The sequence below is a fragment of the Chenopodium quinoa genome, unplaced genomic scaffold (genome assembly GCF_001683475.1).
Source record: "Chenopodium quinoa cultivar QQ74 unplaced genomic scaffold, ASM168347v1, whole genome shotgun sequence".
Lineage (NCBI taxonomy): Eukaryota > Viridiplantae > Streptophyta > Magnoliopsida > Caryophyllales > Amaranthaceae > Chenopodium > Chenopodium quinoa.
The window spans coordinates 2,276,882-2,302,691 of record NW_018744092.1 but is presented as its reverse complement, the minus strand read 5'-3'; the positions used below and the strand labels follow the sequence as shown (position 1 = coordinate 2,302,691).

The 25,810-nt window shown below is 33.5% G+C and overlaps 3 protein-coding genes across 3 annotated transcripts; 2 read left to right on the top strand and 1 right to left on the bottom strand.

The window, feature by feature from the left end:
- The first annotated feature begins 5,532 nt into the window (after positions 1 to 5,532).
- On the top strand, positions 5,533 to 9,097 carry LOC110691708 (putative F-box protein At3g47150). Its single transcript, XM_021868643.1, has 4 exons — positions 5,533 to 6,118; positions 6,379 to 6,716; positions 8,267 to 8,298; positions 8,995 to 9,097. The coding sequence occupies exons 1-4, from the start codon at positions 5,533 to 5,535 to the stop codon at positions 9,095 to 9,097; spliced, it is 1,059 nt and encodes a 352-aa protein (XP_021724335.1).
- A 4,273-nt stretch (positions 9,098 to 13,370) lies between these two features.
- Positions 13,371 to 15,672, top strand: LOC110691823 (glucan endo-1,3-beta-glucosidase 4-like). The gene is made up of 3 exons (XM_021868779.1): positions 13,371 to 13,634; positions 13,865 to 14,140; positions 15,489 to 15,672. The coding sequence occupies exons 1-3, from the start codon at positions 13,568 to 13,570 to the stop codon at positions 15,521 to 15,523; spliced, it is 378 nt and encodes a 125-aa protein (XP_021724471.1). The 5' UTR covers positions 13,371 to 13,567; the 3' UTR covers positions 15,524 to 15,672.
- Positions 15,673 to 15,843: 171 nt separating this feature from the next.
- Positions 15,844 to 22,654, bottom strand: LOC110691822 (transmembrane protein 256 homolog). The gene is made up of 5 exons (XM_021868778.1): positions 22,499 to 22,654; positions 22,335 to 22,405; positions 22,168 to 22,248; positions 22,000 to 22,043; positions 15,844 to 16,316 (listed from the first exon to the last, which is right to left on the bottom strand). The coding sequence occupies exons 1-5, from the start codon at positions 22,584 to 22,586 to the stop codon at positions 16,217 to 16,219; spliced, it is 384 nt and encodes a 127-aa protein (XP_021724470.1). The 5' UTR covers positions 22,587 to 22,654; the 3' UTR covers positions 15,844 to 16,216.
- Between the last annotated feature and the right edge of the window lie 3,156 nt (positions 22,655 to 25,810).

The following is a 25,810-nucleotide window of genomic DNA, read 5'->3' as shown; positions in this document are numbered from 1 at the left end:
AGTCGGCATAGTAATGTAAAGATTAGAAACTCTATTATAATGTCTTAATTGTTTCACACTCACTAAAATGCACTTTTTATTCATTTTAAAATGAGAAGAATAAATAGGATCGGAAAGAGTAATACATAATCAAAGATGTTACTCTGTAATGGGTAAATAATCGAATTATATTTTCAAATAATAGGAATGTTAATTTAATTTTTTTAATCAAGGTAAAATAAAGTGGATAGTGAACTATTTTGAAAAGGATGTACTCATAGAGTCGTACTAATTTTTTTGCTCACGTGGTTGTATTATTTCCGTTTCGTAATAATTATCGTATTTTCTTATACATCCGTTTCATAATAATTATTTATTGACTATCTTTTTCGGTAATGATCTAGTATTATTTTATTATTTCTTTCTCCCATTAAATCCATTTGTACAATATTATCCTTTTCTCCTATAAACTCCCCTTGTCCAATTTTTTAATCAATTTGACTCACTCTTCCAAACTTCCCTATGAAGTACTCCAATATTTAAAGCAATGCTCTTTAAGAAACAAAGGAAGTAAAAATTATCTGAGTGGAAACGATCCAAAAAATATTCATTTATTTTTTCAGAGATAAACAAAAAATATTTACTGGTATCACGTTATACTTTCGTAAGTAAATTAACAAAATGTTCATTAATATGGACTCCACAACTAATAATAATTGGATTAAGTTATTAGGAGGAATTTATCACGGAGAGAAATTGGGGCTAGTTGGAAATGAATCAATGATCACTTCGACATCTACTCCGTATATAATTTTTCATTTTAAAATTATTAGTGACGTGTATCTGCATTGATGACTTGATGTATGTGCAGTGGAAACTGGATAGTCAATTTAACAGTTTGACTTGCGTTGAACGTCATCGACTCATCGTCAAAGTTGTACCATGCAAGAACAACACTTTTAAGTAGGAGTTGTGCTTTCTTTTCATTTCCCTTTCTTCACTTCTACTCAAATTAAGAACCCTAAAAAAAATTCCAGAAATTTTTCAACATCAATTGGCGTAAAAATGGATAACTACGAGTATTTGCCAACTGAAATTCTTTTCCAAATCATCATCAAATTGCCTGTAAAATCTCTGGTTCGATTCAGGTGAGTTTCCAAATTTTGGTATTCTCGAATTGGCAAACTCAAATTCGTGCTTTCACATTTGCAACATAATTAGGAATCTGGAAATTATGATGTGTTGTTCAGTAAATATTGTCAAGATTGTAGAATGGAAAATTATAGCTTACATTCTGATAATCAAATGTTTCCAGAAATTAAAACCCTAGATTTCCCATTTCAGTGTTGGTTAAATTATTTCTCAATTATAGGTTGTGTTAATGGTGTGATCTGTTTGTGGGGTGAAAAATTTAAAATTCTAATTTTGTGGAACCCTTCAATTAGAAAATATATGACACTTCCTAAATTTGAATTGGAACCACCCATGAAATTGGGTAAAAAAATGAGATCTGCCTGGAATCCTGAAATTGTTCATGATATGTGTTTCGGGTTTGGGTTTGATGTGGTGTCGAATGACTTTAAAGTTGTAAGGATCATTTTGTATAACGATAACCTTGAATTGATTAACCGTGAGTTTGTAAATTCAGTTTCTGTGCTCTCTCTTGGTAGAAGAACGTGGAGGAGAGTTGATTATGATGGTCTGTTTGAAATGTACTCTCGTTCATGTAATGTGGGTGGTTTTGTGTATCGGTTGACAGCGGCTGTAGGGGAAAGACGGTTCAAGATTATGTCCTTTGATTTGAGCACAGAGGTGTTTGCAGGGATAGCATGTCCCGATGAAGCACGATTTGGTATGGACTCTTACCCGAGTTAACAATTTTCCGTGACTCACTTGCATTACTCCATGAGTGGGATAAGAAGCGGTACCACATTTGGGTTATGAAAGAAGATGGTGGTGTGGATAAGTCGTGGATGAAGTTCTTCTCTGTAGACCTTGATGTATTTGTACGTGTACCTAAGCAACGTATAGTTGGTTTTAGTATGAAAGGGCTGATGCTAGTGGTTGGGGAAGGTTATGTTGTAGTTTCGCCTGTTGTGGAGGATGTCGAAGTTGTGAAATATGAGCCTCCTTGCCCTGAATCTGCTTGGCATGTGGAGTCCTATGTAGAGAGTTTAGCTCTACTCAAGGAGGGTAAAAATCAACCACCAAATTTGGTTATGTGAAGCAGGAAGAGGCTGGAGACCGTTGATTGACTTCTAAGGGCTTTTGAAAGGTACTTTGTATTTAGTAGTTCGTTATTTCTTAGGTGTTTGATTGATCAACTTAAAGTTGCATTTCCTGGTTATTTTGTTTTGATTGTCTGCTCAATTGCGCATGGTACTGAAATTCTGATATAGTAATGGCCTTTTAATGTTTTGTATGTTTCTAATTGCTCACATAAGACATCATTATGAAATTTAGTGTATGATAAAATTGCTTATGAATTATATTTTTGTGATCCTACTATGCTTGTGAGCAGTACAGTTTTCAGATCACAAGAACACTTGATGCCCTCTACTTCATGTACAAATTACTTTGTAGAAGTATATAATTTGAACAAAGCTACAGATTATGTTACATATCTGATGCAAAAAAGCCATCTACAGATAAAGTTAAGCCATTTGAAAAACTATAGTTGAATCACTTTAGTGGCTATAATAGCAGGCTGTCTAGAATTGAAATTTAAATGTAAAATTCTGAGAGGCAGACTTTCTTTGCCATATGACTTCCTTACCGTTTTCAGCTGAATATGTTTTCTGGCTGGCTAACCAGATATCTTAAGAAGATAATACATGTGAAACTAGACATAAGAGCATCTTTGAAATCATTGTATTCAATATTGTTTGAATTTGCTTGTTAGTGAGCATAACATGCAACTTTGGTACAACTCTTTCTGCTAGTTTTTTCTTCTCTAGTTCATTTCCCATCTTGCAACAAGTTTTTAGATTTCATAGTGTCATGTGTCATCTCGTAGAATTTAACAGTGATAAGAGATGTTTCTTAAGACCTTGAGGGATTGAGGTCAAAAATTAAAACCCGGCAGGAATTATTTGGTGGTGGAGATAAGATTAAGAAAATATGAAGTCTTACAACATATGTCAACTACTAAATGCCAAATTTAAGTCGCAAGTGATCTTTTGTTTGAACATTGGAAGTAATACTGCCTATGAAATTGTTTTTCCTATATAGTTTCAGCTGTTAGGGAGTACTGAAAGTTAACTAATCATGTAAATAAAAATTTCTTCAACTAGAGGTACTTTCTTTTAAGGGAGCCCTACTTGAAATGCCTAGGTCAGCAACTTCCCTCATGTTGCTCTCGCTCTCTCTCTCTCTCTATTTATTAATTTTTTTTTATATAATCGACCTAACAGACTCCATCGCCCTTATGTTTTGGAACCCTGCAATTAGAAAAGCCCCTCCCTTCTTGACTTTGAGTTCGAAACTTTCTATGGGTTTGGGATTATAAGAATGATAATGGGCTGTAGGTCTGTTTTTGTTATATATGATACGAGTTTTGGGTTTGATTATGATGCTTTGTCAAATGACTTCAAAGTTGTCAGGGTCATTCTTTATTACAAGCCGATACAGTCATACAGGATTTATGACGCAATTGGATGGAGGAAAAGCAAGTGCAATTTTTAATACGAACAAACAGATTTACATGCGATAAATTTGTAAAAACTCTGGAATCCACCAGAAAAGAGTAAAACTCTCAAGAGTATTATTAAGATATCAAAACTGAATATTAAAGACGGCTAAAACGTTTAAATAGTCTAAACAAAGCCCTAATACGAAATTAAGCAAAAATTAAAATTCGGAAAATGTTTAAACGCTGTTTTCGGGCCTTAAACAAACTCGGATGACTTAAAAAGCCTGTCGCTCACGGCATAACGGTGACTTGGACTTGTTGGCCCGTTTCCATTTCCGAAATATATTATTATTAAGTAATCAGACTCCGGGAGCCCGACTAGTAGAAATCATGACCACTACAACTGAAATCAAGTCTTCCAACGCTGAACTTCTTCGTCGAACCGAGCAGCCAATCTTCCTACGTCAAGTTAACTAAAATACCTCATAATTTTGTTGCTGCTTTCTCCCTCCGTAAAAAGTCACGGAGTTTCCTTGACTATTCTGCTCGGTTGAATTTGTATGACCATATGTGCAATATGGGTAGTTTTGTCTATCTGTTGAACTAACCAATGATCCATGGGTTTGATATTGTGTCATTTGATTTGAGTGTTGAGGTATTTACAGAGATTTCTTGTCTTGAACTTCAGAATTCTGATCCCATATGCTGTATTGGGTTAACAAAATTTTGCAATTCTCTTTCACTATTTGTAAATATAGCAACTTCAGGATTGCAAGAACAATTCTCTATACTTCTATAGACTATGATGTATAACATGATATAGTTGGGTTTAGTAGGAAAGACTAATGCTTATGCTATGGACAAGGTGGTTTGTGTGTTCCATCTCATGTTGTAGAGGATGCACAAATTGTGAAATATATACCTGAGGGTTATAGATCTACATGGTATTTAAGCTTGTACGAAGAGGGTTTAGTTTTACTCTTAGAGGGTGAGTATCTACTCTTATCACATAACTCTGGCAACCGGCAATGTCAAGCAAGTGAAGGCAATATGAAGCTGAGAGAATATCAATGTCTAATGCATTTGTTGTTGATTTGTTTGGTCCTCTTACCGTAATTGTATCATAGTACGAGACCTTCCGGGTTAATCTGGGAGATAAACTCGGAATTTCCCTCGTAGTACTGATCTTAGAAAGTTGTATGTTATATAATGACAATATGTATCTTTTGTTTTCAATTGCTTCCAAGGGAATGAATTCTGTTCATTTTAGGAAGCTATGAGAAAGACGCTAGTGATGACATATATGTTGTTTTTCAGGTAAGATGTATGAATAATTAAGCCATTGGAAGAAACTATGCATTAGAATAAATAATTTAATTGGAAGACTGTATTTATTTAAGTTGAAATGGAAAATGATCTGGGTTAATTTCTGAATACTAGATAAGAACTTATCCTTTCTTTTTATTCTTTTTTTAGGTGAAATGTTTATGTGTGGCACTTTTGAGTACATAAAGCCATAAATCTTGCAATGGTTTAATGCTAAAAATCTTTGAATTAGACCCTTCTCCATTAGCTCACTGGAGTACTGACCCTGTTATGTGAAGGGTTTAACTGAAAGAGTGAAAGATCCTACCATTTCCATTATGGATTTCATGTAGAACTTTGAAGGGGTTTTCGTTCTCATGTTTTCCAACCTTTTGAGCATGATAGAGTTTTGCAGTTGGCCCTATTAAATGCATCAATATAACGGAGAAGGAAATTAAAAAAATGGCTTTAAATTATTATATCATCGGATCATCCCAACAAAACGTACTTGTGTATAGTTAGTACTTGTGTAGTACGAAGTACAAGTACAATTCAAGTATAATAACCATTTGAAAGAAAGAACCCTAAAAAATTCCGAGCAAAAATTATTCAAAAAAATGGACATGCATTTACCAGAAGAATTGTTGGTGAATATACTAATCAGATTGCCAGTAAAATTGCTGCTTCGATTCAGGCGTGTTTGTAAATCTTGGTGCTCTCTAATTTCCCACTCTGATTTCATTCTTTCACACCTTCATCATAATCAGGTTGCTCAAAACTATAATGTTCTACTTAGAAAATATACTTTGGATTATGAGCATGATTTTTATAGTTTGCATTCTGATAATGAAGAATTCAATCAAATTCAAACCCTAGATTTCCCAATTGATTACTTTACCTTTGCTGGTAGTGTTAATGGTTTGATATGTTTGTGGGATAGAAATTTGGCTACAACTTACAAAACTGTGATACTTTGGAATCCCGCCTTAAAAAAGTGCATCACCCTTCCTGAGTTGAGATTGAACCTATCGATTGAAAGGGTTAAAAGTAGTTCGTGTTTCGGGTTTGGGTATGATGTTTCGTCAAATGACTACAAAGTTGTCATGTTGATTACATATAGGAGTATGATAGATGACTATTCTCCTGACGAAATTGCAACTGCTGTTTTCTCCCGTAGTCGAAAATCGTGGAAGACCCTTGATTGTTCAGTTCCAAGGGTCCTGTCAAAAAAAAAAAAAAAAAAACCTTCCAATGGTATACAATTCTAATCCATGCAATGTGGGTGGTTTTGTGTACAATTTGGTATTAGTATATATTCTTAAGCACAAGATTGTTTCATTTGATTAAAGGACTGAGATATTCTTGAATATTGCGTGCCCTGAAGATGATGTTGAATCTAGTAGGCGGTTAAATTCTGGGTTAATACAATTTCGCGACTCTCTTGCACAATTTAATCTTTGGAGTTGCGACTCTTGCGATCGATACAACATTTGGGTTATGGGAGATGATGGTGTTGCTAAGTCGTGGACCAAGACGTACAGTTGGTTTTAGTAAGAAAGGATTGTTGCTAGTTTTTGGGAAAGGTGTTTTTTTAGTTATTGGTGAAGATGTACGAGTTGTGAATTATGTGCCTTCTGGCCCTCAAACTCTTAAAGATATGGATAGTTTTATGACTCGATGGCAAGTGGATTCATACCAAGAGAGTTTAGCTCTACTCCAAGAAGGTGATGATCTACCCTTGTCGCCAGCAAGCTTTGGCAGTGGCATGTACGTGGGAAGCAGTGACAATCTGGAGAACATTGTAAGTTTTTTTGGCAGCTAATTGAAAATTTGTTGATTCTTAGGTTCTGAAATAATTTTATCAAAGTTGCATTTTCAGGTTATCTTATTATGGTTGTCACCTCATAGCATCAAACATATTTTCCTTTCCAAGCTTGATATAATTATATGTTACTCTTTGTTCACATACTGCATAATATCTAGCCTATCATTTTACATTAAAAGTATTAACACTTTTGTAGCGTTATTGGCAGGCTGTTTATAATTAAGTTTGTAATTTAACATTAATTTCCCATTAGGCAGAATTTCTTTGTTCCTCACCGTGCTCCTTTTGGCTTTGAAAGTAGATATAACTATATAAGAGCTTCTTTGAATCATATAGTAATCAAGATCTTTAGATTTTTTTCGAGCATATTATCCAATTTGGTATAAGTATCCATCTTCCAATCTTATGATAAAGGCAGTGATCCTTTTGTTATTCTCAATTATTTAATTAGAGACCTATTTAGTAAGGTTTTTCTTTTTCTCTCTTTTTTTTTTTTCATATCCATAGTTATCATAGTTAGTTAAATGATTTAATTTTTGTGTAAATAAATCTTCACTGAGGTGTCATTTAATAGATTTCCATAACTTATTGCCTGTCAAATGTAATTTCAGTAATTTCCTGTTATCTTCGGATCTAGTTAAGCTTCTATTCTATGTAAAATTTCTTTCATTGGTTTGTTTATAAAGTTTAAATTTTCATGTATATAGTGTCTATAAGTAGTTTTAGATCACAATTTATATACACCCGCGTGCATATAGAAGTTGGTGGACCAAAGAGTAGTTTTTTTGCTCATTTGATTTTTTATTTTTATTTTTTTTCTTTTCTCATGTTAAGATTTTAAAATGACAAAAAAGTATTAAATGAGCATAAAATACCTTGGGTGCACCTTGCACCTGGTTATATATAAAAAATTTTAGTAGTATTAGACCTAGTAATAAGAGTGTGTTTATAAGACCATCAAAATTTCAAAACCCGCCAGTAACTATTTGGTGAGGGAGATTAGACTAAGAAAATAAAAAGTCTCATAACACGTGTTGTTATTTAGACGAAAACTACAAGAGGGGGTGAATTGTTGTTTGCTAGTTATGGCTAATTTTAGCGGAATTTAAATAACAAAATCTAAAGGTACTCAAATGCAGAAGAGAAATTTTTACACGGAAAACATTTTGTGCACAACAAGAAAAAATAATCATGACCACTTTAAAACTTAACTAATTCAACTCTTAAGACTCAACTCAACTAATTCAACTCTAAAAACTCAACTATTTTCTATAATAGAGCAACTGCCTATTACTTCGTACAAACTAATTCACTTGTTTTTGATGTTTTGGTCCTCTTACCATAATCGTATCATAGTACAAGCCCTTCCAAGTTAATCTAGGAGATAAACTCAGAACTTCCCTCGTAATACTGATCTTAAAAAGATTTTTTATTTTTTTATTTTTTATTTTTTTTATTTTTGAAAGGAGGAGGTTTTATGTTATATAATGACAATTTGTATCTTTATTATCATTTTTGTTTCCCAGGTAACAAATTCTGTTCATTTTAGGAAGCTATGGTAAGGAGGCTTGTGATGACATAAATGATAGTTTTTTAAGTAAGTTGTGTGAGTAGTTAAGCCATTGGAAGAAATTATGCGTTAGATTTAGTAATTTAATTGGAAGACTGTCTAATACAGGTTAAAATGGAAAATGATCGGGGTTGATTTCTGAAACCTAGGTAACAACAAGAGCTTCTTTTCTTTTCTTTTTTGAGGTGTGAACTGTGAAGTGATTATTTGTGGCACTTTTGAGTACATAAAGTCATTAATCTTGTGATGGTTTAATGCTTTAAACCTTTTAATTAGATCCTTCTCTATTAGCTCACTGGAGCACAGACCCTGTTATATGAAGGATTTAATTGAAAGAGTGAAAGATCCTACCAAATACACTATATGGATTTCATGTAGAATTTTGGACGGGTTTTCATTCTCATGTTTTCCAACCTTTTGAGCATGATAGAGTTTTGCAATTGGCCCTATAGCTCTTGTTATTCCCATCGACCCATCCCCATCCCCCTCAGTAATTGGCACTAACCACTTTGATCTGCTAGATGGCTTGGAAGTCCTTCTGTGTCTTCCTCACCCCCCCGGGAAACCGGAGGGGGGGGGGGGAAGAAGCTATAATTCCACTTTGTTCTTGGTTTGCTACTTTAGTGCTTTGTGCAAGTTCAAGGATGCTGAATCACTGATTTTTTTTCCCTGGTTAATTTACAGGTTAAGTAAAATGCAGATTTACTGTAATGGCATCAATTCTGAAGAGGCTGTCACTGGCTCACTGCAGCAGCTTGATAAAGTTTTCGAGCTGTGGCTTTCTTAATTTATGTTAGTTCTGTTCTTTTCTTTGGCTTCCTAAGGTGTATTAGGCCCTAAAAAGCATTATGTACTATAAGTGGGTTTAGGCTGTGCTTAGTTTTAGTTACTTTTTTTTCTTCTCTTTCTTTTGGTTTCTCAAGACTTAAGGTGTATTAAGCCGTACAGTAAAAACCATTATCTACTGTAAGCGGATCTTAGGCTGTGCTTGGTTTGGCTATAGGTCATTTACAAGCTCCTGTGTGTAGTTGTAGGGGAGGATGTATCCTCATGACTGGAAATGTTTCCAAGTGATGACGGACTTGTTCTTTTGGATGTGCATGTCTAACGATTTGAATGGTTTTAATTTCTCTATTGCTATATGACAAATCGAGGACAACTCTCGGTGTAGTAAAGATTTGCATCTCATTTTTACAGTTTTGTTAGATGGACAAGCCCTTTCATTTTTTTTTTGAAATGGCCCTTGATATGCAGTTTAAAATTCGAAAAACTGATTTTTTTTTTTTTTAAAAAAAAAAAATTCTATTATTGACGGCACTTTCTTGTTGTATGATCCATTACTCCCTATGTTTTTTTGTAAATGCATCATTTTGACCGACACATTTGTCGAGACATAACTTTGACCATTAATGTTTTTTTTTTTTTTTGGTGCATTCGACCATTATATCTTTAATTGTATGTTAGCAACAAAAAAATTAATTATAAAGATAGACATTATAATTAATTTAATGATATACAAAGTATACTAACATTAATTTATTTTATAATAGTAAAAAAATCAAGTAAAAACATGGTATGTGAATAGTGCAAATATCAAAGTTATGAATTAATAATAATAATAACAATAAAAAAAAAAAAAAAGGGGAGGTATATCTTGCTTGATTTTATTATAGTTGAATTAGAAAATGAGTTTTAAGTTGTTTTAAACTAAAAGGATAACAACCTTGCTTAAATATTCTTTTTCTTTTTTGTGACATCGCTTACTTAAATATTCAAGTTGTAAGTTATGCAAAATAAGGAATACATGAAAATTGTGGGTTGATGTGATCATAAACTTCTCACATAATAAGAGTTCACATCTCTTTATTTTTTTATTATTTTTATACATATGTTTAATTGGCATAAATAAAATGTATTATAAACTATAAAATAAGTTTGTTCAACTCCTCAAAGAAATCTTACTTGCTCCAATGTTACAAAGAGTATAACTAACACTACATAGCCACTTTTGGTTTGAAAATTTGTGAATTTACCTTCAAAAGTGCTTCATGAGATATCAAAAAATACCTTAACTTGTTTTGTATTCCATATTCATTAAGCTTGTGAAAGGAACGAAAGAGCATAGAACAAACTACTGTTAGCTTCTAGTATTTTCGAGCTCAAAAAGATACCAAGAATCTTTAACATAAGGTAAAAGGAATAGAAAAGAAGACGATTAAGGCTTAACAACACAAATGAGTCACTTTACTCTAATTGTGGATTTGGGCTAAATAATATGAGGCATACATCAAATGTAATGTATGAGATATGTGAGTAGGCATGACTTATTCGGATCATTATCGTTGTGAAGTTATGAATAATCAATAAATGTGATGGCTTGTTTGGATCATGGATTTCATTTGAAATTATGAATTGGGCCAAATAAATGGTTTGGGTAATGCTAAAATTTGAATTTGCATTTGGTCCAAATCTAGCCTTTAAAAAATTAAATTAAATTCAACAAAATTTGAAAATCCATCTCAAAGCCTATCATTTTAAATTCCTACTTTCTTAATGGAAAAAAAATTGACTTTCTCTCTCCTAGGGCTAAAGTCGGTTTCCCCTTTCCTTAATTTTCTCTCTCCTTAGCTTGGTTTCTTTTTCCTACATTTTTTGATAAAAAACAAAATTAGGATACAAAAAAAAGATATTACTACTTTTACTTTTCTATGAAAAAAAAGCAGGAAACAAGAAAAATTATTTCTACTTTTACTTTTTTGTTGTCAGTTTTCAAAATTATTGTATATTGTATCATTTTTTATTCATTACTCCCTCCGCCCCTTTTTATAGTTCCCATTTGGATTGTACACGTTTGGTAATGCAACACTTTGACCATAAATATCATTAGTTTCTTATTAGTAAAAAATATAACAATTGAATATTAATAATCTATTCAACGAGACGAATCAAATAAGACCCAACATGACTATGTTATGTCTTATTAAGAGTAATTTAGAAGATTCTCTCACATTATGAATAACATCAAAATTACAAATGAGAACTATAAAAAGGGGTTGGGGCCTGTGGGAGTACATGACATATATCATGTGATGTTGAAAAATAAAATAAAAAACAACCAACCACATGTCCACAACAATGCCAAAAGGTCCCTAAAATTACGGTTTAATATGTTCTCTGTGTAATATTACTCTTTGATAAACGAACTTTGTGTCTCAAAACTGGAACTTCCTCATAATTTAATACTGTATTTCGGTAAAGGCTACACATACAATTGTTGTATGTGGTCCTCACATACAACTTTAGTTTGTCAGGTTTTTATTGGCTAGAATAATGAGTCCAAGTTTTATTAAAATTCAATTTATATTTGACTCCTATTTTTCTCCCCTCTTTTGATAATGTGTCAAATTTTTAGTAGTGTTGTATGTAGTCCTATGTAGGGACTACATACAATAATTGTTTTTTTTTTTTTTTTTGAAGAAACATATAATGGTGGTATGTGTATCAGCTCTCCTATACTTCAGTACTTGTGTTAGTGTTTGTGTAGTACGAAGTACAATTGTTAAAAAAAAAAAAAAGTGCAATTCTACAATTTATACAATTAGAGGCTCTTCATTTCGAACATTCTTTCTTTTAATACATGTATATGGTTAGATTATCGGATAAGGAATTACTGTTCGACTAGCCCGTATGTCCTATTAGAGATTGTGAATACTAATTAACAGCAATAGAAGGCTCTTTAACAAATTTCAGAAGCAGTACATAGTCAAAATTTCCATCGTTTTCATTGCTAAAGACTATTAATGGAAGAATTATAAAATAATGAATGATTAGAGCCATTGATTTCTTCATTCGCCGAGCCTACGTATCTATCTCACATCTTAAAAGAACTTGTACTTCCTTCTTTCAGGCTAAAGCTCATTGTAAATGATCTTCCAACACAATACAGTGTTCCAATAAGCAGACTAATTATTTTTTGCAAAATTAAGCTTTTTATATGAATGATAAGCCATTAAGCTAATGTTTCTAAATGGGATTTTTTTTTTTTAAACATAGAGCAGGCCAACCAATATTAAATTCAGCTTAAATTATCTGTTTCATGGATATTGCTTTGTAAGGAGAGATTTTTATATACACCCGGGTGCACGGTGCACCCAAGGGTATTTGTTTGCTAATTTGATAATAAAATGAGCAATAATAATTATTGAAATGAGCAGACAATACTCTTAGGGTGCACCGTACACCCGGGTGTATATAACAATTTCTACTTTGTAAGAAGTTTGTGACTGTTTCAGAGTTACAAGTATACAAATGTATAAAGTAGGATCATCAACATTATTATCCAAGAATTTGAACTAGTAAATGATCTAATTTCATCTTTATGTTTCGGCTGATCCCTGAGGAAGTGTTCCCTCACGCTTAATCAGGTCCATACTTATAATCAGATATCGCGTATTTAGTGCAATTTATACTATTGATCAACTTGCTTCTGGTTAGGAAAGTCTTGCAGATGGCTAGAATCAGAATTTGCGGTTAAATAGGAGGTTTTGGTAGTGATTTACACATTGTATGGAAATGCTTGTAGCAATGTTTGCTGCATGTTTCTAGCTCGTCTTAAATATTTCTCTACTGATGCTTGTCTTTCAGCAGAATTTCTGAGGAAATTCAATTATTCGAGTCTGTTGCTAGTCAGTCTTTCATTGAACAGACAGTTAAGAAGAACGATAGCAAAACATGTAGTATCTCATTCACAAAATTTGATTGTCGTAATAAAGACAGGTTTTATCTATCCTATTTTCAACATTTGCAAAGTACAGGGGTCAGGAAGCCACAAAGAACAATGATATATACTCCGCGTAAAATTCAAAATCCAATCTCGAGTCTCCGGTGCTACACTCCGAAAACAGAATCCAGACTGGCAGCGACAGCGTGTAAGACAGTCTGAATAATTTGGGAGGCAAACTCACAACTCTTTCCTAGCAAAAGACGTGTAATGAGTCAAATAACCATACAAGTTGCTCCATAATTAGTGCCAAAAAGTATTCACATTAAAATGTCAATTAGAATCAGATCCAAGGACCCATTTACAAGTCGGTGACTTACTTCACTTGTATTTCTATGCAATGTTCACACACACACTTTGTCATCAAATATAATTAAATACATTATCAATTAATTTCTTGCTATATAAACTGGAGTTTCCTCTTCTATTTGTTGCTCCAGCAATTCATCCTACCAAAATTTTCTCCTCTTTAACACAATGTCTTCCTCTTCTTTGAAGTTCTTGCTTCCTTTGCTCCTCCTCCTCGTAGTTCCACGGATTTCAGGTATTGAAACTTCTCGCTTTGTTCCCTATCATCTCATTCACGTCGTTGTATGTAGTTTGTATCGATCATTTCAGAAAGTCTAAGGGGTGTAAAACCGCGAACATCTAAACCTCCCATATTGGTTTGGATCCACAAGTTTTATAGTTTTTCCTTTCTTAAATGATTTTGAGAGAGAATCTCTAAAAGAATTTATCAGTGTCGTATAGCTCATTCTGTAATTGGTTGTGAAGTTATAGGAGACGACGGTGGACAGGATGATCCAGGGCAGCAGTGGTGCATTGCGGATGTGCAGACACCAGATGATGAATTGCAGACAGCGATAAACTGGGCGTGTGGGCAGCAAGATGTAAAGTGTGACATGATCCAAGAGAACCAACCATGCTATCAACCCAACACAACCAAAGATCATGCTGACTTTGTGTTCAACAGTTACTTTCAAAATCATAAAAACAAAGGTGGTAATTGCTACTTCAATGGTGCTGCACTAATCACTGAACAAGATCCAAGTATGTCTTTTCATCCACATCATTATCTGTTTTTTTTTTCCCCCTCAGATTATGGCATACATTGAACAACTGAATTTAGTAATCTACGTTGTTAAATTGACATGAAAATTACTATTTTAGCATAATGCTAGTATCGGTCATCATAAAAATCACAATCTCCTACAGACGAATAATGGCAACATTATCATTTTCGAAATAGCAAATAATACTTCATATGTAGTTTTTCTTTCTATGTATACATTAGTTTTTCAATAATTTAAATTAACTATTTTGATTATAAGTATGATTTTGCTAAAGTAATACTCCATACATAAGTAATTTCACTCATTATACTTGAATGTACCGTTGATTTTTTCAATTGAGCAAAAAAATACTCATACGAATGTGGATGATCAATTAGTTTAATTGGTTAAAGTCTCGAGGAGTGATACTGAAGACCACAAAACAAACCTCGTCCACATCATTTACCCTCGTGGCTCATTCTACACCCAACAAAATGGGAGTATTATGGCCATTTTGTCAAAAGTATTAAAATTTTATAAATTTTTTGTTTTGTTAGCCTAATTGCATGCAAATATCTTTTTTAAATAAGTAAAATTTTTTTTTAACAAAAATTAATTATTATACATAATACATTGTAATTAAGTGGCCACAAAAAGTAATGATAAAAATAAAAAATAAAAAGTGGTATACGTAGACCTATGGAATCTGTGTAACTTCAGCATTTACAACTTCTAACCTATGGAGTCTATATAACTTACGCATTTAGAAGTTCTAACTAGAGATAAAAGAATCCCAAAAAAGAAAGACAAAATATGTAAGCAAGTTAAAAGAGGCATGCAGGGTCCTAGCATCATCACCATCATATCCACATGGATTTATTAGTAGACTAAGATTAAAAGCATTTTTATGTGCATGTGCATATATTATTGATGGGCATCCTGACATATACATGCTATCTTAACCTGGCCTTTTCTGGTTTTGGTGAAGCAAACAAAACAGTAAAACAATAATTATCATGCTTGTGGGAAAATACCCGCAAGCAATTGATGCAACTCCCTAGTCAAATCAGTTAATAAATTCCGATATAGACTATTTTCATTAGACTATTATCAATAGTTGATACAACACGTTAGTCAAATTAGAAACTCAATATATTCCGATATCGACTAGTTTAATGTTAGGTGCTTAAAGTTTTCCGTGAATGTGCATGTGGTGTTATGTTACCAATTCTTTAGCAATTTCCAGTTGTGCACAGAAAGGGGTTAAGACAAGTTTCTACTTTCTTAACTGTATGAATCTTACTTTATCCTTTTAATGATTTGCCTTTGTTATTTTTGCCGTGCAGGTCATGACAACTGCCACTTCGAATATCTTTCTTGAGGATTACGTTTTAATTTTTATTTATAATACTTTTAATTATAATCCTACATTCTTTATATGTCAAGTTGTAAATGAGGTTTTGAAAAAGAAGCTAGAAGAAAGCTGATGTTATGTAAGCACAAAGCAGTTCACATTCATATTGTATGAACAATCGAGTAGTATTTTCAAATGCAAACAGAAAAATAAACATATTCTCCCTAAAATTTTCGATCGCAGTTCATGTTCACAATGTAAATCGCTACTCTCTCAACCTAAAAATAATAGCCATGTATACTACCCGTAATTAGAATAACCAGAAAAGGGTTACGGAGGCGTACATATTTAAAGACAAACCGATAAGTATAACAAGTATTATGACTATAATTTCTTGTGTATCTTGCTTCAGACCCTTCAAATACGAGAATAAAACAATCGCAAATTAGTACTACATATCCACAGTATGACAGCAATACTCGTATACACAAGAAAATGGTATCAAGACTTAAAAGTAGTCGATGGTACTGGGATGATGCATCACACTTTTGCACTCAACATGATAGACTGGTAAATTCTGAAACGATATGTAGTGAAACAATCCAATCACACTAATGTCTGAATCATTTTTGAGGTATTATACCAAACTACCAGTCCAAGTAATATTCTGTTCTGTTTACAGTGAATAAGTGTGCATACTGTCTTTTGTACCTCGAAGTTTCAGAAAAGCAGGCTAGCCCAACCAGCTATAAACGCAAAGCCACCAATTGGTGCCAATCTATTGAACTTTCTGTCTTCTAGATATGCCACGCTGTAGCACCTGCAAAATATTGAACTCTTGATGTATCAATTCAATTTGGATGTTAACACGCTTTTTTGCACTTTGCATATGCCTTGAATGAATTCCTTTACTATCAAGAAGGCATCTCTACAAGAATAACTTTGGATGCAGTACATTAAAATAAACAAATAAAGTGAATATAAGCATGTTGCATGATCACTTCCGCCATACAAGAAGCATTGGCATATAACTCCTTTTAAAATTTAAACCCTCTTAGTAGGACATGCCAATCCTGTCCTACACTCTTTCCAAATGCCATACAAGAAGCAAACTCCAGCTTCTAAAGTACTTTAAAAAATAACCCTTTAATCATATAAATATTAACTACATCTTCAAAATCATTTCTTAGGCTCACCATACCATTCTGCAAGCTATGCCTATACCTAAACGCTACTCCAAAAAGTGTAAAACCACAAGTCAAGTGGTCCAGTTTCAATTTTCATGTAAAAATTGCCTGAAGTGTAGTCACCTGATTTGGCTTAGAAAGATTTGCTAAAGCAATTGGAAGTACATGTTGCTGACTATCATGAAATCATATATGCGGAACAAATACATCAATATAACTCTGCACAAGCTTCCGCCCACCTTCTAGGAGACAATTAACAACTAGATGCACCATAGGAGTTAGTATTAATAAGTTGTCACTCTAAATATAACATTCCACCTGAAGAACACATGATCACTATGCCAAATTATAATCAACCATCCTACGCAGATATGCTGTAAAATCAACCAAAGTTGTTCCTCCCATCTCATACCATTGATCAGACAATTATAAAAGATTCAGAACTTTATTCTACCATGCATCACCAGGCAATATAATGTTATCTTCAAGATTTTGACGCTTAACATGCATACCTAATGCATTACCATATATAATACTCTGTACATCTATAAGTCCTACTTGTGTGACTACTGCATTAGAGGTTCCAAGTTCAAGCCGTGATGATTGGACAAAGTTGAAATTAACATTTCTCAGTAAGGCATACATTCACTTTCCTCGAAGTAACCTCAATGGAAGAAACTTTCTCTAGGATACAGCAGACTCAATGCTAGAATAAAATGAGATCATACGCAAGCTTTCTCTTAACTTCCTTGTACAAGGTAAGAGATGCTTAACTTTTCTATAAAGATACCAAATGCAGAGATAAGCATCTAAATTACAGTTACAGCTATAATCCTAAGTGTATGCTACTTTTTAAACTAAACCCAACTTCTAATTTATTTCCAAAGGGTCAAAGTTGGGCCGGTGTCCTTTCATAATTTACTCAAGCACTTTAAATATACTTGCAATTAGGTCAAACAAAAAATTGTTTTTATTTAACTCAAAGCTGGGATTATTTATGAAAAAAGCTTCCTTTGTAACTCCAGGAACTTTTTGGTAGTGACTCCCTTCCTCATTTCATAGGGTATCTTAAAATAGCTCAATCTCATCAAAATCTGAATAAGAAGAACTTGGGATTATATACGTTGCATTTTCCAATCTAAGACTTATAATAATTTAAGCTGTCCCAGTTTTACACATTCAATGTGTCTAGTTCGATTTATATTAATCCTCTTGTAGATAATTCCAACCCAGTTATTCGTATTTGTTCTTTTAATTTTAAGTGACAGATGCAGAACTTTACAAAATTCACCTTTTAAACCCTCCTAATCAATGTAGGACAGGACCTTTCAACTTGAACATTGGCATATGCAGTTATCAATTGATCCATCATCATTATTAAGTTAACAAAAAATCAGTCTCTTAATTATAAATATGAAATCCCAGATGACCTAGAACAAAAAGATAAAAAATATAAAATCTTAGTGGGCTTTTGAGAAAATTAGCACATGGCATCTCTCTCCTGTGGCAGAGAACTACAAGTCAATAGATGACTCAATTGTTACCATAACAACAAAGGTCTAACCATATCAGTCTCATCAAGTCACAAAGAATGAGCGTAAAACAGCTCAAATGTATTGACAAGATTCAATGTGAAGCCACAAAAGGCTAATGATCAACCTACAAATATCATAACATAATGAAATATTAAGGCGAAAGCATCCAAACTATTGGAAAAAATACACCAATGTCTATAACAACAGATTTAGGACCACTCATTCTACACAATCCATCAATTCACCTTCAATTAATGTGTTAGGCATGTCAAGAAACTACAGGTGATATCCAAGTGACAAAACTCCTCATCTCTCATCCTCAACCAAAGAATAATAATAACAAAAAAGTGGGTTATCATATGCCATTATACAAGTCCTGATAAACAGAGAAAATATAACCTTTTTCATGTTTCCATAAAAGCAAGACCAGAAAATTAAACTTTTTCATTCTGCATCTTATCACTGATGTAGTATCCAGTACGAGACTGATGCATATAAACCATAACCTTGGTAGTATAAAAGTAAAATATCAAGATAAGAAATGCTTTTTTCAAGACTGAAAAGTGCGCCTTGATTCAGGTCTAGGTTAATTTTGTAAATCATGGTATAAATTCACATAAGTGATACTCCCTCTTTTTATTCCCCTTAAATGATACACTAGAACTTTTCACAATGTCAAGACATGTGTTTGACCATTAATTTCTTCAACGTCTTTTAGTTAAAAAAACATTAAAAATTGATAGTATGAAAATTTACATTGTGACTAATCCAACATATTATACGTAACATTAATTTTCTATATATAAATAAAAAAAAAATTGAGTTAAAACTAATTTGTGAATCAGTGAATAGCGCAAAAAAGTGTTAAGTGTGTCACTCAAATTAAACGGGGGAGTACTACAGTAAGATTCAGAAACTTCTTGCAGGTCAAAGGAAGTTGAATGTGCCTAAATCTAATTTTAGACTTATTCTAGCCAAGAGCTTAATGTCATATAATGAACAAGACTTACTCTCACAAACCCACTCATATACATCCTACGGCAAGACATTGACCATATATGAACATGACTCAAAAATGTGGAGGGAGATGTCATGTTTGATTTTTCGATTTGATTTTTTGGGTTTATTTTTGAATTTTTGTTTCATAGGAGTATTTCTCAGCTGCATTTGTGAGATTTTGCTTCATTTTAGTAGATTAGGTATTTTGTACAATTTTTGCTCGATTTTTTTGTTACGAATTCAATTATGAGTTATATGTAGAAAAACACTTTATTTGAGCTTTTTTCCCTGCTTATTCGCGTTTCATATGAGTGTAATTACGTTAAAATTCGACTTAATTTCTTCGTATGAAATTCTTTGATCTACATTTGTGTTTTTTCTTGATTTGAGTAAATTAGGTTTGACGTGTGATTTTAGCTCAATTTTGCATCTTTGATTCTAGAACCTGGATAGTTGCAGAGTTTTTCGTTTCTGATTTTTGTTTGATTTATTAATTTGCTCGTTTTTTTTTTTTTTTTTTTTTTTGGGAAATTATCGATTTGATTTGTATTTTTCAGTTTCGACTTCAGTACAGTACATATTCATACTGAGTAGATTTGAACGATATTTTGTTTAATTGAACTTAATTTCTTGGTATGATTTGTTTGGGTCGATAATATGATTTTCTAATTTATACCTATATATATTGTTTTTGGATAAACTATGTTGATATTCTTTTGATTATTTTGTTTAATATGATTTATAATTTTGCTATTTATGCATCGGATTTGATTTCTTGGTTTTGCAATTAGAATTTTGATATTCTTTTGCTATTTATTGCTACAATTGATGGTTTAGGCGGCTGCTCGTGGTGTGGTTCGGGAGTTGCATTTGCTCGGATTGGTGTTTGGTGAGCGGTGCAGCGGACGAGATTTGGTGCAGTGGCGAGCTGCTGGATACAGGGTGGTCCGACGGTAGCTAGTTGTGTGGCTGAAGGTGGAGCTACTTGAGTGATAGGCATACATATAGTAACTCTTTTTTGGCATGTGGTGATATCTTTGTTTTTATACTAGTATATAGTGACCTCTATTTGTATATAGTTATTAAGGATATAGATACCTTGTTTTTATATATAGTGACCTCAATATGCATATAGACACCATAAATATACGAGTAGTTATCTTATTTTTATATTTAGTGACCTTTGTGTAAACGTTGTCAAAATTGATATAGTTACCTTATTTTTATATATAGTGACCTCCTTCATCAAAATTGATATTGTAATCTTGTTTCTATATGTAGTGACCTTTGTGTAAATGTCGTCAAAATTATTGCAACTTGATATAGTTACCTTATTTTGGTATATAGTGACCTCTGGGTAAATGGTGTCAAATTGATATAATTAACCGAAGTTTATATATTTGTGACCTCTATGTAATTGTTGTCAAATTGATATAATTACCTTATTTTTGTATATAGTGACCTTTGTGTAAATGTTGTCAAATTGATATAATTACCTTAATTTTATACAGAATGACCTTTACGTAAATGTTGTCAAATTGATATAATTATCTTATTTCTATATATAGTGACCTCTATGTCCTTTTATTAAAGTCTGTATAGTTACCTTATTCTATGGGTTGTTTTACACCATAGGATTATTTAATGAACATTCAACGGCTAAGATTGATTGTTTTTAGTTTTCACCATAAGCTTTGTTTTCAGCGGAACCTCCCCATATATATATATATATATATATATATATATATATATATATATATATATATATATATATATATATATATATATATATATCAGGTAGAAAAGGACAGATTTTTTTGTTATCACTTTCCCATCTAAGGTGAAAGTAGTCACTCCAGAATCCTGTAAAGTCTATATACATCTCCATCATCACCTCCCCCACCCCCCCCCCCTCCCCACTCTTCCAAAACCTGCCAGCTTTTGAGTGGCATGATTCATTCCCAAGATCTAAAGAGAAACTACTCTAGATACCATTCTTTCTTCTAGCTAACCGAGTAACTTCCTCTTCAGGCTACAGTTACCAAAATAATCTTGACCCAATAGATATTAAAAGCAATGTTTGAGGACAGCACCATGATCTTCAATTACAGGGACATACAACCAACAAACCCCCTACCTGTATCAAATCTAAAGTCGAGCACAATTGTCACTTATCAAACCATCATAAATCACAATCTTTTATCAACTCACTAGACACATGATGTAACCAATCCTTCCAAAAACCAAGTACAAAGGATCATAAGAATTGAAAGCTCTCAACTTTCTAATCACTTCAAGCAACACGTGAACCACAATAACAGGCCTAATAAGTAGTGTAGCAATATGATCCACATTCCATTACGAGTCCTATGGCACTATGAATACTTTCTTGCTCATTCATACTCACGCTTTCTTATCAAACAGAATTGACAGCAAGGGCTCTTGCTTTCATCTCAATCAGCTGTATTGAACACCTGATGATCAGCTGCAGATTAAGATACTAAAGACCTTAAGCTTAGGCCAAAACAATCAAAATTCTTAATTGGCAGCCCGATCAAGCTTGGATACACATCCATAATGGATGATTAGTTAATTACATTTGGGCAAACCCTAAGACAACCACATAACTAACTCAATAAATCACAATCAATACCCAATATTCATCTGTTGGACATTCACAACAACACAAAAATCCAATAACCAATACACCTAAACTTCATCCACAAAAATAATTACAAAGCTCATTATATACACATTAAAAGCAGAAGAGGTGAAAACTTACGTCCCCGAAAAAAAGACAATTCCAGCACTCATAAGACCTCCAAACTGAAATCAACAACAGACCCAAAACAAAATGGGAAATTTCAGAACAAAATTGCGCAACACAGCAACAAAATTGAACAAATAAAAAACATAAATTGAATAAAATTGTACAAGAAAAAGCACATACAATGTTAGGATGTTTGGTAATGGGAGCAGCTAACAAAGCTGCAGTATGCATTAAATGGTACAAAGAAGCTGTTTGCCAAACCTATCAAAAGTTTCAAAATTTCAGAAAGAATACTACAAATTATGAAATGGGAAGAATCAAATCAAGAAAATTAAGTAGAAATTGACCTGTTTATAAGCGGGTTCTTTGGGTTTGAATCCATGAGCACCATAAGCACCTAATCCAACAGCTACTGCCCCTGAATTTTGCAGAAATTGGGTAAATCAATGATGAGCTGATGTTGCTTAACTAAAGCTCCAAAATAGAGAAGAGAAGGGAGAAGAGAGATTACCAGAGATAGCAGCAACTTTGTGCCAAAGACGAGGATCCATTTGTGTTTTGATTTTCAGCTTTCTGCACCTGCTCAACAATTTTGGCATTTTGATGAACTCCACGAAACCACGAGACAAAAACTTTTGACACAAACCCGGAGACCCGGTGGGTCAGGATGGGGGACGATATGGGTAGCAATATGATTGTTCGGGTCGGATTTGGGTTAACTCGATTCGGGTCAAATCTTATTCGAATAAATGGTACCCCCTCTGTTTTTTTTAAGTGTTTCATGGGGGAATTTGACACTATTCATTAAACATACTTAGAACAATGTTTGTGGATTATACACCTAAAAAAAAATATAGTCTTGGTACTTGTTGAAATCGTCTCAATGAGTAGATTATTAATATTCAATTGTTATAATTTATAGTTGATGATAATTAAAGATATTATTTGTTAAAGTTTTGCATCGGCATGCGTGAAGTGTTACTATGGGGCACTTAAAAAAAAAGGAGGGAGTACTCTATAATTAAAGGATCATATCGGGTTTTAGAGTCCGTTTGGTATCGTTGTGATTTTCTATTTTTTTCGTTTTTTTTTCCTTCAAAATCATATGATATACTATGTCAATAAAAAATTGGTCGAACTTATTAAAAACATGATTATTTTGAAAACTGACAACAGAAAAGTGGGAATACCTTTTTCTTGTTTTGATAATTTTTGGTTTTTTGTTTTCAAAAATCAAAAAACGATGTCAAACAAGCCTTATTTTTGGTTTATTGTTAATCGGATGCAATGATAAATTAATCAATATTAAACACATTAATTTAAATATTTAATGATTGACTCGATAAAGATTTGGGTCAATCTCAGGTCATGTGACTTTGATTGGATTTCAAGCCAGTATAAGTTTTGTCTACTTAGTGGTTTATTCAGAAGGTTGGTAGCCACCAAAGGCATACTTGTAGGGAACTCTAAAGCCTAAGTGATTGGATGTCATTTACTTGTTTGCATTAATTCATAAAAATTACGAGGTAGGATTATAAGCTCAAAATCTAAAAATACCTTGGGTGATGAATCTTTGGAGGAGGAAGTCCTGACTAGAGCACTCAATGACTTCTCTCTAGGAGATCAAGCTTGGAGATCCATTGATAGACGTCCCAACTCCCGAGCAGCTTGTGTTTGGAATGGAGCACCATATTACCTACCATCCTCTAATGAGTGTGGATATAAAATGTGCTCTTGATGTTAGCTTTGTGTTATTTTTGCAATTTGAATGATATATGGTTATTATGGTTAGATAGCTAGTTAAATACATGCATACATTTTGGCTTGTTCGATAACTTTCCTGCATAATTTATATGTTAACCAAACAAGCAACTTCAGTATTTTTTAGGAATTAGAAATTTGGTTAGTTATTTGGTCCTATCTTTTACCAATTCATGTGCTAAGTCTTTAAAATAACATCTAGTTAGTTGGTGCCGTTGAGAGGTTTGCGAATGGTTCACTCTACAAAAGAGATTAATTTTTATATTTATTTGGAAAATTTGACTTTTGCTAAGATTTTGCTACCACTAAACAGAATTGGTTACTATTTTTGTTAGTGGGGCCCCCACCGTCTAGCCACCCTCACTACCACCTTCTAGCCACCCCTCCTTCCTCAGCCACCCTCATTGTCAACCCCCAAACGATTCCTCGGCGCCGGCGACTCCACCCATTCCCTTTCCCCTACCCACGTGCTGCCCACCTCCTCTAACCGTAACTCCTCTCTCTTCTAACTTCATCCCTCAATTACCACAATTTTCATCAGCCATCTCCATCGCTGCTGCCACCAAAGCGCTTCTCTCTCCACCACGAACACACATAACCACCACCCATGCCGTTTATGCCACCATCACTCCGCTGCCAATAAACTCCAAATAGCCGCGTAGTAGCTCCCTTGCTTTCTAACCCGCAATAAAATCAACCCTTGTTCACCACCATGGCAGCCGCCCCTTCAATCACCATACACTGCAATTTGGCTTAACACACGATCCCAGTCACAAATCGAGACCCAGGTGGATGCAAACAGGTGGTTCGCGTGAGCACCACCCTAAACGGGTAAAAACAAAACCCTAAAACCCGTTTAGGGTGGTTTTAAGGGTTGGGTTTAGGGTTAGGGGTGCCGATTTTGGGTGAGGGAAAGGGAGGGGGTGGGGTCGCCGGCGTCGGGGGATCGTTTGGGTACCGGTAGCTGGCACGCGGAGGGGGGAGGGGTGGCAGTGGCTAGGACTTATTTTATTTTTGTAAAAGTTTTTTCTTTTTGTTTTTTAATAAATTATATCATGAGATAATGGGCCCCACTTAACGAAACCCTAACGGATTCTGTTAAGTGGTAGCAAAACCTATATTTTGTGACTTTAGGAGGTAGCAAAATAAAATAAAATTTTAGATAGGTAGCAAAAGACAAAATAGGGTGTTTTGGTGGTAGCAAAACTCAAACACAAATTCTTATATGTGGCTGGCCACACGGTGTGACCAGTCATTATAGGGTTTACTTCGTTAGTGTAATAGGGGTTACTTGGTCAGTGTTAAAGGGGTTATTTCGTCAGTATTATAGGGTTACTCGGTCAGTGTTACAAGAGTTACTCGGTTAATATTACATGGGTTACTTGGTCAATATTATAGGGGTTACTTTATTCTTTTATAAGTGGTAACACAGTGTAGCCAACCACAGACAAGACGGGCTGAAACACAAAATTTCCTATTTATTTGCTTAACGTTCACCTTTGTGTATAATGCATGCCATAGGTGAGGCTAGCTAGGGGTGATATATAAAAGAGTGAACCGAGACAAAGCTTCTAGCTAAGCTCGTTACACTTTTAATTGAACTCGATCCAACTCAACCGTCACGAGTTTTGTGAAGTTTAAAGTTTTCATGCTTAATTTACCATAAAAATTCAATTTGATTTCGAAAATTTGACCTTAGTTTATTTATGTTCTACTAAATTTTAGAGATCGATAAAGAACCGAAGCTATAAAAGCAAAAATTCTCTAACACATTTTTCCTAAGTTGAGCGAAAATCACTGTTGAACTAAATCTTGATAAATCATTGTTATAACGTATACATTGTATTACAGAAATTACTAGTAATCATTCTTCCAACCAGTAATTTAATTAAGCAAAATATTTAGGAAAAAAATTTACAGTTTGATTATAAGTTTAAAGTGACTTTGTACATAATTACATATACTGTCATGATTTCAACATTCTACTACTAGTATTTCTTTTATCATTATTTTATTTATTTTATATTATTTTAATCACTTCTATATAAACAATTATGCAAAT

Coding starts and splice junctions, on each gene's coding strand:
- LOC110691708 (XM_021868643.1), top strand. CDS start 5,533: ATGGACATGCATTTACCAGAAGAATTGTTGGTGAATATACTAATCAGA. Junction 6,119..6,378: donor ATCGTGGAAGACCCTTGATT/GTTCAGTTCCAA, acceptor TAATCTTTGGAG/TTGCGACTCTTGCGATCGAT. Junction 8,299..8,994: donor GTTCATTTTAGGAAGCTATG/GTAAGGAGGCTT, acceptor GTTAATTTACAG/GTTAAGTAAAATGCAGATTT.
- LOC110691823 (XM_021868779.1), top strand. CDS start 13,568: ATGTCTTCCTCTTCTTTGAAGTTCTTGCTTCCTTTGCTCCTCCTCCTC. Junction 13,635..13,864: donor CGTAGTTCCACGGATTTCAG/GTATTGAAACTT, acceptor TTGGTTGTGAAG/TTATAGGAGACGACGGTGGA. Junction 14,141..15,488: donor AATCACTGAACAAGATCCAA/GTATGTCTTTTC, acceptor TTTGCCGTGCAG/GTCATGACAACTGCCACTTC.
- LOC110691822 (XM_021868778.1), bottom strand. CDS start 22,586: ATGCCAAAATTGTTGAGCAGGTGCAGAAAGCTGAAAATCAAAACACAA. Junction 22,249..22,334: donor AAGAACCCGCTTATAAACAG/GTCAATTTCTAC, acceptor AACTTTTGATAG/GTTTGGCAAACAGCTTCTTT. Junction 22,044..22,167: donor TTACCAAACATCCTAACATT/GTATGTGCTTTT, acceptor TGTTGATTTCAG/TTTGGAGGTCTTATGAGTGC.